Genomic DNA, 13094 nt, shown 5'->3' with positions numbered 1-13094 from the left:
TGGAAGGAAAGCTGGCAACTCTGTTCCTGCCACAGCTCCCTTTAAACACACAAACAAACAAAGCAGGAGTGAGATTTAAAGAATGAGGAAAACACAAACAGGAACTTGAGATTCGGCTACAGATTATTTACCCAGTTTTTTAGGAAATTAAAAGAGTGTGCTGTAGTCCATTGATGTCACCTGTTATTTCTTGATGCATACATAAACCACCCAGGCTGCACCCTTTGCTGTATAAGTTTAAAATAGCAACAAAACTGAACACAGATTAAATATTTAGTTATTTACGTGTGCTCAGCTTTTTGTGCCATGCAACCACTCATGTCAAACAAATTATAGGTCAGTGGCTTGGAAGTTGATCCCCCACTCGCAAAACTCATCTCTTGATTAGTGCCGCCACATGTTTATTGGACCCGTGTCCCTCCTGGTTGGTACTGGCCTCCCGGGAGGTTGCACGAGGCTGGCTCCAGGGGATTATAACTGCTTCTCTGAGTGAGGGTGCCTTTCCCGCCGCCTTGAAAGAGGCGGTGGTGAGGCCCCTCCTCAAGAAGCCTTCCCTGGACCCGGCTGAATTAGCTAACTACCGTCCGGTCTCCAACCTTCGTTTTGTGGCGAAGGTTGTTGAGAGTGTGGTGGCACGACAACTGCCCGGGCACCTGGATGAAGCTATCTATCTAGACCCGTGCCAGTCGGGCTTCAGGCAGGGGCACAGCACAGAAACGGCATTGGTCGCGTTGGTGGATGATCTCTGGAGGGCTCGGGACAGGGGTTGCTCCTCTGTCCTAGTCCTATTAGATCTCTCAGCGGCTTTTGATACCATCGACCATGGTATCATGCTGCGGCGGTTAAGAGGGTTAGGAATAGGGGGCACCGTTCTGCGGTGGTTCTCTTCCTTCCTCTCCGACCGCTCGCAGTTCGTGTTGGCAGGGGGGCAGAGGTCGACCTCGAGGCATCTCGCATGGGGAGTGCCACAAGGGTCGGTCCTCTCGCCCCTTCTGTTCAACATTTATGTGAAGCCACTGGGTGAGATCATCCGTGGTTTTGGGGTGAAGTGTCATCTGTACGCTGATGATACTCAGCTGTACATCTCCACCCCAGACCACCCCAACGATGCCCTTGATGTGATGTCTCGCTGCCTGGAGGCCGTGCGGGTCTGGATGGGGAGGAACAGGCTCAGACTCAACCCGTCCAAGACCGAGTGGCTGTGGCTGCCGGCGTCCCGATATAGTCAGCAGGTGCCATCGCTGACTATTGGGGGTGAATCTTTGCCCCCCACAGAGAGGGCTCGCAATCTGGGTGTCCTCCTGGACGCACGGCTGTCTTTAGAAGAGCGTATGACGGCCGTGGCCAGGGGGGCCTTTTATCAGGTTCGCCTGATCCGCCAGTTGCAGCCCTTTCTGGACCGGGACGCCTTGCGCACGGTCACTCATGCCCTTGTCACCTCCCGGCTGGACTATTGTAATGCTCTCTACATGGGGCTCCCCTTGAAGAGCACTCGGAGGCTCCAACTGGTCCAGAATGCGGCCGCGCGGGTGGTTATGGGCGCAACTCGTTGTGCCCGCGTGACACCCCTCCTGCGCGAGCTGCACTGGCTCCCAGTGGTCTTCCGGGTGCGATTCAAGGTGTTGGTTACCACCTTTAAAGCGCTCCATGGCATAGGACCCGGGTACCTTCGAGACCGTCTTCTGCCACCAATAGCCTCCCACCGACCAGTCCGCTCCCACAGAGAGGGTCTCCTCAGGGTGCCATCAGCCAAGTTATGTCGGCTGGCGACACCCAGGGGGAGGGCCTTCTCTGTGGGAGCCCCAGCCCTGTGGAATGAACTGCCCCCGGAAATACGCAAGATCTCCGACCTCCGGGTGTTTCGTTGCGCATTGAAGACCCTGTTGTTCCGCCAGGCCGGGCTATCGACATGATAATTTTAAATTGGGGTATTTTAAATTTTTGGGGTTTTAAATCGGCCAAATCTATTTAATTATTTTAATTTTTAATTATTGTTGTGTCTTGTGTTTTTAAATTGGCTGTACACCACCCTGAGTCCTTCGGGAGAAGGGCGGTATAGAAATAAAATTATTATTATTATTATTATTATTATTATTATTATTATTATTATTATTATTATTATTATTATTATTATTATTATTATTATTATTAATCACATTCCAGGATCCTTCAGGCTTGGCTAACATCAGGATCTCATGTCAGCTTCTCATTTCCTCCTTGCTCCTAATCTTTCACACAACATTGTGGCACAGCATTGCCCAAATTACACGCCAGAAGACTATCTGTTGGCCATATTCAAGAGAAGAGGCAGCGATACTGAGGCAGCGTTCTTCAGAAGGGAAGAGGTGCAACCCTCTTGAAAACTTCTCCAAAACCAGTTCAGCTTTATGGGAAGCTCCTACTAACTGATGGGAGACTTCCTTGACTGCATCTATTTGTCTATTTGACACAGCTGGAGGATTCCTTCAAGGGAGCTGCTGGTAACCCTCAATGCTTCCTTTTTCTAGGGAGTAACCTTTGGGAGAAGACTTTTACCACCTCCAGAGAAAAATTATTCCCATTCTCAGATCTACTAAAACCAGCGGAAAGCAAAGCTTGAACCGCTTCCCATCTTCAGATGTGCTCCTTGGTCACCTCCGAGGGCACCAAGAAGGCGAATCCCAGGAAGAGATCATGGGCAATGCTGAGTTTCCAAATCTTTCAGGTTCAGCCAACGCTTCCATTTTGAAGAGCGCATTTTGGCTGAACATTCGGATTGTTCCTCAAAGGCCCATCTCTCATCCCAGATGAGTGGCAGCTTTTCTAGCAGGAGGAATGATCTCAAATTCAGCCAACAGAAGTTTGGCATTAAAAACCACACAGACACACAAGAACACTACGATTACAGAACCTGAACACATGCAAATTGGAGGCTTAATTAACTGACAATTGTTTCTGAGATATAAAGAATTGCCATTTGTAGTTTTGCACAGAAATGGCACATATGGCATTCTGGAAGACAGACAGCAGGTTCCCCCATCTGTGGAATATGACTGTGCAACTTACACTGTTTCAGATAATTGTCATCAGCATTTGTACAGCACCTTTCACTATTCAACACCCTTCACATTGATTGCTCTAAAGTCTGGTTTCATTCTACTGCTGGAATATGAAGCCTGACTTAACGGGTTGGATCCAGGCATTCAACAATGTGACATGATCCACAGGCACAGACAGTTTAGCACCAGCACACGTGGATTTCTGTCCCGTGTCTCAACTCTGATTGTACCGGAAGAGCCGTGCACACTCTTAAACTCCACTTCCCAATGATCCATCCTGTATCACAATAATGTGAATCTGAAATAAAAGGACTTAGCCAAGTTGGGCTATGCTACCCCTTAGGCACCCTTCCTCTCAACACAAGCTCACTTTGCAAGGGGAGAGGGGAACAGAGCTGTGGGCCAAGCAAGACTGTACAAGAGTTGTGGATGCCTTGGTCTACTACAGGGCAACCTTCTCATGCTTGCTGGGAAGTGAAGGGCCTTCCCTTTCTCCCACTAGCCCCAGTCCTGCTCCAGAGCTGTCTCCCATTCCTGTGATGAGTCTGTGAGTGGCGGACGGTCCATCCTGGACCTCCTTCGGTCAGCAGAAGCCCAGCTTCACCTAGGAAGGCTTCTAGGATGAGCTGCCTGAGCTCTCCACGCTGCTGGTCTCAAACAGGACGGTTGCCTTCAAGTGGCTGTTACGGCATCTGCCTTTCAGGAGGGCGAGATCAAATCTCAAAATGCTTCAACATCGTTTCACTAACAGGCCGGCATGTACTGGTGACCGAGACAAACAACAAGGTGCCACTGAAGTGTGGGGAATCATGGAGGTCCAGGCTCTTGGACACCCAGCGGGCTGCTCTCTCTGCCTGCTCTCGTTACCCCGAGAAGAGTCCTTTCTGGGCAGACGACAGACATATTTTTCTTAGCAAGAAGTGTTGCCCTCTGCATTCGCCCAGTGAAATTATGCATGCGGATTTCTTTTTTGGCTTTTGTTTGCATTGTGTCCCATTGTGCTGGGGAAAACAATATGTGCTTTAATTAGCAAATATCTGTAAATAATTTACTTGTTTCTGGGTACAACAGAACAATGGGGCAGTTTTCAGATAATTCGATTGAGCATGTGCGGCTGGGTCTTTGCCATAATCTTCCATTGTCTGATATCACAATCAATCAGGACATTATTCACCATCAACATTAAAATGTGTAGAAGGAACCCAAGATTTAAACTCTGTCACTCTAACAGGCCCCAGGCAAAGGAAATGAATTGGTTTTATGAAAAGGGCACAGTAATATTCAAATAATTTTGAAAAAAGAAACCAAAATATCCCCAAATAATTAGATCACTAATTTAGATTTGTCCTTAGAGAATAAAACTATTCCTAACAATTATTCAGTGGAAATGTTAGTGGATTAAGCTAACGAGTCCAACAATTAGTGACATTTTGTACAGAATCACATGCATATAATCTCAGGAATATTTATACTATTTATTGTAGTGTTTTTCAACCTGGGGATGAGTGAACTTCAACTCCCAGAATTCCCCAGCCACATCTGTATGTTACACTGGGTTGCTGCACACAAACTGCCATGCAACATCAGCAGCACCCTTTGCATCTAATTCTGCAAATCCAGCATCCTTGCCAGTAGATGAAGGCCACCAAAAGCTGATCTCTCCTAGAACTTCTTACAATGTAGTCATGGTCTAGAATAGGGGATTTCAAACTTTTTCAGGCCAGGTTATTTTTCTTTTAAATTCCCAGACAGGAGACAAAGGTAGGAAATTGGCTCCATTTGTTTGAACTTTTTGTTTCTTATTTTTGCCTTTCAGTTTTCATGGATCCCCAAGTTCTCAAAGACCCCGGCCTCAAAAGCCCTGAATCAGAGACCAGAAATGCCCAGTTGGACCCAGACCAGCTTCTATAGGGTTCAAGCTGGGCGGGGCTGCCATAAAACCACCCTGAAGATGAAGAAAACGTATGTGAGTAGCTCTTTGAGCTTGGGAAGTTGCACACCTTGGAGAACCATCTTTAAGTGCTGTTGGTAGCTCCCCTTCAACGTAGAAAACCCCAAGACCAATATCTCTTCCTCCTCAGCATTTGCCACACACCCATGAGAAGCCCTGAACAAGCCTGGGTACTTTTGCCCCAAAGGCAATTTGGTAAACATGATTAAGAGCACAAAAAGGAGAGTCAATTTATTTCACTTGTGCTTAGGAATATGCTAGAGCGTAACTAGGCAACTGAAAGTAAAGTATACCCAAAATTAATTTGCCCCTTTGCTTATTTAAAACATTCAATTAAAACATTTAAAAAAAAAACACTTTCCATCTTGCTCAGGATCTTGATATGTTTGAGGTGCGATGTGCAGAAGCTTTTATTCACCACGGCAAGAATTTAATGCTCAAGAATCGCTGACCTGCAGCTCCAAATCAGGAAGGTGTCAGTGGGGTGGGGGGGAATTCTCCCCTACCAGAGTCAGGCTGTTAGGCCTGATGGGAACAAAGGCCTTTCTCCTACAAAAGAATTTTGGAGATCAAGACCCACAGTACTCCACGAGATTTATGGAAACCATGCCACACCTTCTCAACTTTCATTACGAAACTGTGGTTTCAGAGGGGTAAATGGTTGCTTGTAGTGGGCAGCAGATCAGCCAGAGCTTCCCGCTATTAGAGCCCCATAAGCAACAAAGCCTAGCAGGAAAGTCTGCATTTGTATGCACCAGCATCTCAAGTTCACTCAAGTTCACTCAGCAGCAGCTCCACAATCTATCTGGACAGGCATTCGGGAGTCCATCGTGGTGCTTCAAAGGAAGGACACCTGGGAGGGAGCAATCGATGCTGAATTGGTCTCAGCATCAAGAATACCTTGCAGAGTGACAGGAACTTGGCTTTCTAAAATGACTATCTCTTTGGAGGAATGGGGCAATATTTAAAAGTTAGTTTCAAAATGCAGAGAATAACTCAGATCAAAAGTAAAGGAGCTGGGGATTTTTTTAAAGCTTCAAACTAATTTCTCATGCAGTTTTAATCTCTGCCACTGAATTGTCAGGAAAACTGTATGGATGTGTCCATGAAGGCACCAAGAATCCAGCATGATTCTGGATCTTGTTGATTTTATATGGCCGGCTTCCTTGGTCACTCACTATGTATATAAGGTTGTGTTGCTAGGCTTCAACACAGTGTACATACCAGGGAATAAGTTCTCACAACCTCAGTGGGAATTTCTCTTGGAGATAATGTGGAGGGGATCAGGGCCTGCACTGCTTCATCTCAACCGGACCAATTCAGTACATCTGTCTTGGCCCCAGCTTAGCTACATTATAAGCTAAATTACAAAAATACTGTAGGGATGTACAGGTAGTCCTCGCCTTATGACCACAATTCAGCTCAAAATTTCTGTTGTTAAGTGAGACATTTGTTAAGAAAGTTTTGCCCCATTTGACAACCTTTCTTGTCACAGTTGTTAAATGAATCACTGGAGTTGTTAAATTAGAAACACGATTGTTAAGTGAATCTGACTTCTCCATTGATTTTGCTTGTCAAATGGTTGCAAAAAGTGATCACATGACCCTAGGAGACAGCAATGGCCGTAAGTGTGAACCAGTTGCCAAGCATCTGAAGTTTGATCACATGATCATGGGGGTGCTACAAAGGCTATAACTGTGAAAAGTGGTCATAAGTCACATTTTTCAGTGGCGTTGTAACTTTGAATGGTTATTAAATAAACTGTTGTAAATCCAGGACCACCTGTGCATCTGCATTTCTGTGAGTTTGAAGAGCCTCAATGGTTTCTCCCCATAGAACAGCCCATGGTTGCTGGTAAGAAGACTGAAGGTGGGGGGGGGGGGTGAGCATACCCAGAATACTCACAGTACAGGCACAACTTCAGCCCAGGAATTCAGTCTCTGCTACACAGCCTGGCCTGGACCAAACCAGCCCTGGCAGGTATGCAGGAAGTTTAGGGCAATAGTTGCCTGCTTAAAGATTTGCACAACCTGCTGGACAGACACATAGAACAACTCCAAAGGACAAAACTAGCTCAAGACTAACAGGCCAAAATAACATAATTAAAATGCGGCACAACTGCCACAAGCTAGGCTTCGACAAAGTTCTGAGCTGTGTAGAGTTCTCCACAACTCATGGCACACAATTCCCAAAGATAAAAGAGCAGGAACTTCTTTCACTGCATTGGGGCGGGGGGGCAATCACTGCCTGCTTCCTGGATCACACATCCCTCTCCAAGCAAGCCACATCGCTACCACTTCACTTGCAGAGAAGAGACTGGCTGGACCTCTGGGCTCAAGGCACACAGTCACATTCTTCTTATGTCACTTCTTGGAGGGAGGGCAGAGCTTCTACTCTTTAGGGGGCATCTCACAAACCTCTGGAGATGGTACCAAAGGCCATAATCACCCAGGCCTCCCTCTAGGTTATGTGCCTGGCCCATGGCCGCAGTGCTGCCCATCTAGGATGTCAAACTAGCAAACCAAGGCTGGAGAGGTGCCACAGGGTCCTATCAGTGCAAAGGCCAACATATTGGACTAATGATAGCTGCAGCTTCAACCAATCTTGGCTAGATCTTCCAGCTACAACTTATTATCCTGTTTCTGCTAAGAAATGTATCTTATACAGCTGCAAACTGCTGGTGTTGTTGTCCACCTAGTCACTTTTGCAACCTGCAGTTTCAGGCCCTTTTTTATGACCCCAAAAAGTCCTGACTTCATTGTAAAACCAGAAGCCCCCACGATGCAGAGTTTAAACGTTTTCAGACCATATTTCCCATTTCTTGCTTTTTATGCTGAAAGCTATTGCTCCAGGGCTTTTTTTCCCAACTCCAGGTTTCTCCATGCAGTTACAAACATTTCTGCTGGAAAACACCTCTCAGAGGCTTATTTCCTGCATGCAACATTTATTGCTGGCCTGTGGCTCCCATGCTCAAATGTGAGTGTGTTATGTTGCAGCCTTTTACAAAGCCTCTCAAGCTCAAGAAAATGGCCCCAGAATGAGTCAACCTCCAGGGATGCAATTCCAACAGCCAGGAAATCTCTGGAAGATGCAGCCAAAGCACCTTCCTCTGAAGGGCTCTGCATAGTCATCTGGAAACCAATTGCATCAAGCAGTGGAGCTGCACCCGAGTAATCAGGGGTGAAGCTCTAGGAGGGGGTCCTGTCTCCTGGTATGTTTTGAAAGTCAGGAGCTGATCTAACAAATTGGCTACTTGGGTCGCTTCACACCCTCCGAGCTCCCATGGACAACTCCTATGGAACCCGTCCTGTGGGAGGAAGCCATGCTGTGTCAGTTCTTCACTGGCCACCAACGATGGTCACCATCACTCAAAAATCGGAGGCCTGCTTTGCCTTACCTAACACATCTGCATGCTTCTTTGGCGTGGAAGAAATCCCAGCCTGACGTTCCAAGAAATCAGTTCACTATCCCTTTCCAGACCCACAGAGATGCCTACTAGAAGCCCCCATTGAATCTCTGGCTACCTGTGATAAGGACCCCCCACAACCATGTGCCAAGCACCCCTGCTGACCTTTGACTACCCAGAAAGGCCCTGACTTTAGAGATTTATCATCCACCTTAGGAAATGGAAGGTGGGCAGGGACTTCGGCCATACTTTATGCACTAGCTGAACATATTATCCCTTTTTATTACACCACTCTTGTTCCAAACCCTGTCTATTATTTTTTTTCTATGAATTATCCCCAGAATAATTTTCATGCCCACAGGCTTAGAAAGGGTTGCAGGAGGCTTCTCCACTTAAAATGGCTCAATCTCTCTGCTTTGGAAATAGCTGTTAATGCCATTTACATAAAAGAATTATCACTGTGGTTAAGTAACTTGAAATAACTGCCTCGTGTCCTGAGAAAGAAGCTAAACTGCTTTTTTGGCTTTGCTTTGGCCCTGCACTTTTTTCTCAATGGGATGTTTCTTCCCAAACAACATAAAACCAAAGATGATCAAATCATTTTGGCAAGATGCCAGAGGAAGTGGAGAGCAAGGAGGCTTCTTCAAAGGGGGTAAGGATGCCTCCTTAGGCCTCTGGCCCAGCCCCACCACTCTCTTTGGCATCTTCTCAAAACTGCAGAGGGCAGCCAGGGAATGAAAGGGGTGCCAGGAACACCCTCTGCCTGCTTGGTGTCCAGGATAAAAAAGGGTTCATAACGTCAATATTTCAGGCACATCAATTAAAGGTCCCAGCCAAAGACACCAGCGGATCCCTACAAGCGAGCCGGCTGCTCTCCTTCTGGGTCTGTGGGGAACGCAGAGGAGATCCCTTGTACAGGAGAACATCCCAGCCCATAATGTTGGATTAATTTTCAGCCATGTTCATACCATATAACGCGAGATGATCATTAAGGCATATTAAAATGATTTGTGGCCTACTTCCCATCCTTTCATTAAGACAAGGCTGGATTGGGTTATAAATATTCATTGCAAGGAATTTCATCTTTATCTAGCTATCTAAAATTTCAGCTCATCACTTGCAGGGCTCCATTCTCTGATCCCTCAGAGGGAGAAGACGACTTTCTTGGCCACAGTTGTCACTACCCCCCCCCCAAGGATCCTCCCCGTGTCCTCTGCACCCCCTGAAAGGGGGGGGTCCATTCTGAGGCAGTTAAATGAACATCACATGGTGAAAGAGCAGGGCCAGTGGGCCTGGGAGGCTGTCCTCTTTCGGGGGGGGGGGGAACAGGCCAATACCTGGAATCTGACATACCTTCCTACATGCAGGTGAGTCTAAAGATGCTACAGGAAGCCATTCAGGCCCAGTTGCCCTGGCTGCCTCTTTCTCCAGGGAGACCAAAGAGCGGGCCCCCTTCTGCCCCTCTGCCTTATCACCCACCAAGTGGAAGGAACCACTTCCTCAAGCGACCTGGTCCCTGGGGAGAGGCCGGGAGACGCTGCACTGGGCCCCGGGGGACTCCCGGGCGGCGAAAGCGGAGGGGCGGCGGAGGGCCCTACACGCCCCCTTCCACCCACACGCCGCTCCAGCGGAAAAGGGGCCTCGAAGCTCCGGTGCCCGGCTTGCCTTGCCCGGCAAGGCCAGACCCAGCGCGGCCTCTTCCTGCCGCCCGCTCGCCAGTCGCCGGAGCTCCCGCGCGGAGACGCCGAAGGAGAGGCGGCCTGCCTGCCTGCCTGCCGAGCTCACCCCTCCCGGCCTGGCCAGGGACGCAAAGCCCAGCCGCGCCGTCTGCCAAGGAAGCCCCGCATTTCGGCCGGAGCTCGCGCGAGCCCAGCGCCCCTCGCCTCGGACCCCGCCGCCGGCTCAAGGCGCGACCTGCCGCCGCCTCCGCAGCCCCCCTCGCTGGGCAGCCCGACAAGCGGGCAGGGGCGCGGGAGGCGTGACGGGCCCAGGCTCGTGCCCGGGGCTGCCAGCCGTCCAGGAGGCGGGAGAGACCGCCGGGCCGGTACCTGTCATCCCGCACTCGGTCCTGCTTTCCCCCGCTCGCCCGCGCTGCCCGGCCTGCGTGTCGTAATTTCCGCCTTCCGTCCCGCGGAGCCCAAGGCCGCCAGCGCCTCTGCAGCCGTCCGAGGCGGCCCAGGTGAAGACGGGCCTCCGCTGACGGCCAAGGGGGGCGGGCCCCGCTGCCTCCCCCCCGCCCCGAGATGGAGGGGAGCGGCGCGCCTGTGACGAGGAGGCCGGAGCGGGGCGGGGGCGGCAGGGAGGCTGGTGGCAGCAAAGATCACCTTCAGCCAGGCGGAGCCCAGGCCCCCCTCCCCCCCGGCCTCTCGCCCTCCCGGCTGCCAGGCGGGCCAACCTGCTGCAGCCTCCCCGGCCGCCGGGAGCCCGTCTCACGCCCGCGCTTGACTGAAGGCTGCAGTCGCGGGGCTGGGGCTGGGGATGCAGACCGTCCCGGGCGAAGCCCGCTCTCTCCGGCGCCCGGCCGGCCGGCAGAAAAATCCCACCCCCCGCCTCCCCCTCCGCTCCCCCCGGGAAGACGCGGCGGTCCCACCTCGCCGTGCTGGCTCCTCCGGCCCTGCGGCGTGTCCTCCGGGAGGAAATAAAGTTTGGAGCTGGATAAAAGTTGCCGGGAGCTCCGTTCCTCCCAGAGCAGCTGCAGCTCCGCTATGCAAAGGGGCTCTTCGGGCCGGCACCGCACAAAGAAGAAATCGCCCAGGGAGAGGATCCGCGCCCGGCCGTCCAGGTGCAGCTGAAACGCCTTGTAGAAAATGTACGGTCCGTGCAGTCCGCACGGCGAGCCGACCCACTGCAGGGGGGGAGGGGAGGGGAGGGGAGGGAGGGGGAGAGAGAGAAGCATCAGCCCCCGCAGAGCCATCGCCAAAACACGCTCCCTCCCCCTCCCTCCTCCCCGCCATCCCTCCCTCCCCCGGCCGCCGGGTCGGGTCGGGTCGGGTCGGGTCTCGGGAGAGGCGGCTGGGGGCCAGGCGGGGCGGGGGCTGCGGGCTGGCCGGCTGCCCTCTGTCCGGCGGGCAGGGACCCGGCCAGGCACCCCCATCCTGTCCCCATTCGGGGAGCCCCGCAGGGGACGGGCAGTTCCCGGGGAAAGTTCCGGGAAAGTTGGGGGGGCGGGGGGCGGCGGGGCGCGGGGCGCAGGAGAGCCGAATACCTGGACTGAATTGGGCTCCATCTCGACGCTCTGAATTGATTGAACTCAACATTCTCCAAACTTGTTGGCTTGAATGGATCGCATCAGGTCCTGGCAGGGAAAAGCGGGCTCTCCCCGCCGCCGCCGGCCAGCCTCGCTCCCAACGCCGAATCCCCGGGCCCGGGGCCGCCTCGGAGAGCCCGCAACGCCCCGCGGCGCCTCTCGCCGCCTCCCCATTTCCCCGCCGGGCCGCGATCCGGGCCCTCCGCGCCGGTTGCCGTCCGCCCGCCCCGGCGATGCGGTTCAAGGCGCCAGCCCGGCACTGCGGGGAGGCGAGCGGCTGGAAGCGGACTCGGGCTCGGGCTCGTGCCTTAAAATCTCAGGCTGGCCGAATCCCCCGAGGTGCCGGCTCCCCTGAGCCGCCCGCCGGCCCCCCGAGCGCCCGAGCGAAGCGCCGCTCCATTTTGCCGAGCCGAAAGGCGGTCTGGTGAAGTCTTCATCTGACAGGACCTGCTTGTATATCTCTAATATAAAGAACATTTCCTGCCGGGAGTCGGAGGCGCTGTTCTTCTTTCTAATTCTCCCGAGCAGATTGGCTTTTATTAGACATGTAGATTGGGCTGATAGTTAAATTACGTTTCCTTGGTGCCATATTCCGCGGACCCCCCGCCCGCCCGCCTCCCTCCCGCCCTCCCGCGCCGGAATTTGATCGCCTGGATTAGCTGCCTGGCGCTGATATTTCCATATCAAGACGGGGGGCGGGGGGGGGTGATCGATTATATAAACATATAAATATTAATGCATTTGTTTGCTTTTGCGCACACGCGCACACACACACACCCGGCCCAGAAGCCCAGAGGCGTGGTGAGCGAAGAGCCAGGGAAGCGCAGCGATCACGGGATCTTGCCAGCGATCTCGAGGAGCGGATCGAAGAATAAATCAATCTTGGGGCACCGCGCAGCGCTCGGGGCCCCCCTTCTTTTCCTCGGGAAGTCCTGGGCACACACGTACACACAGTTACGTGGGTCCAATGCGCATTTCCGGCAGGGACCCGCCGCCGCCGCTCGCACGTTTAGCTCTCCAAGCGGTGCGGAAGGCGCGGGGGGGGGCGGGGGGGCAGGCGGCTCTGCTTGGAGGCCCGCTCGAGGCCCCCGACATTCAAGCCACGCGGGACGCGCAGGGGGGGCAGCTGGAGCGTCAGACGCCCGCCGGCTTCTGCTGCTGCTGCTGCTGCGTCGGCGGCTGTGGCTGCTCTTGCGGACCCCGCTGCGGGCACCGGCATTAAGCAGAAACTTAAGAGCCGCAACCCCTGGAAGACGCCGCGCTCGCTGGCTTCGAAAATGGTGCAGTTGCCTTCGGCGCCCGGAGCGGCCCGGCTTGCTCTCCTCCCCCGCCCCCGTCCAAGGGCGAGAGGGAGGGGGCCGACGCATCCCTGCGATGTGCTTGTACGGGGAAAGAAATGCCTCGACAGTCGATGCCGGCTGTACTCCGAGCCCTGATGAAATGACCGGAGGA

General features: G+C 52.6%; 1 protein-coding gene across 2 annotated transcripts in view; it reads right to left on the bottom strand.

Moving 5' to 3' along the window:
• Positions 1-12084, bottom strand: part of ARID5B (AT-rich interaction domain 5B) — a 130527-nt gene extending 118443 nt beyond the window's left edge. The window contains exons 1-2 of one of the 2 annotated variants that reach the window (XM_034435313.3): positions 11601-12084; positions 10986-11240 (exon numbers count right to left, since the gene is read on the bottom strand). In XM_034435313.3, the coding sequence (XP_034291204.2) occupies positions 10986-11240; positions 11601-11621 (276 nt within the window). In that variant the 5' untranslated portion in view covers positions 11622-12084. Of the gene's footprint in view, positions 1-10443; positions 10752-10985; positions 11241-11600 lie in introns of those variants that run through there. The other variant, XM_087872298.1, reaches the window with a different exon arrangement.
• Between the last annotated feature and the right edge of the window lie 1010 nt (positions 12085-13094).

The sequence above is a fragment of the Pantherophis guttatus genome, chromosome 6 (assembly GCF_059756535.1).
Source record: "Pantherophis guttatus breed Tessera chromosome 6, ASM5975653v1, whole genome shotgun sequence".
Taxonomy (NCBI): Eukaryota; Metazoa; Chordata; class Lepidosauria; order Squamata; family Colubridae; genus Pantherophis; species Pantherophis guttatus.
This window is presented reverse-complemented; position numbering and strand designations above follow the sequence as displayed.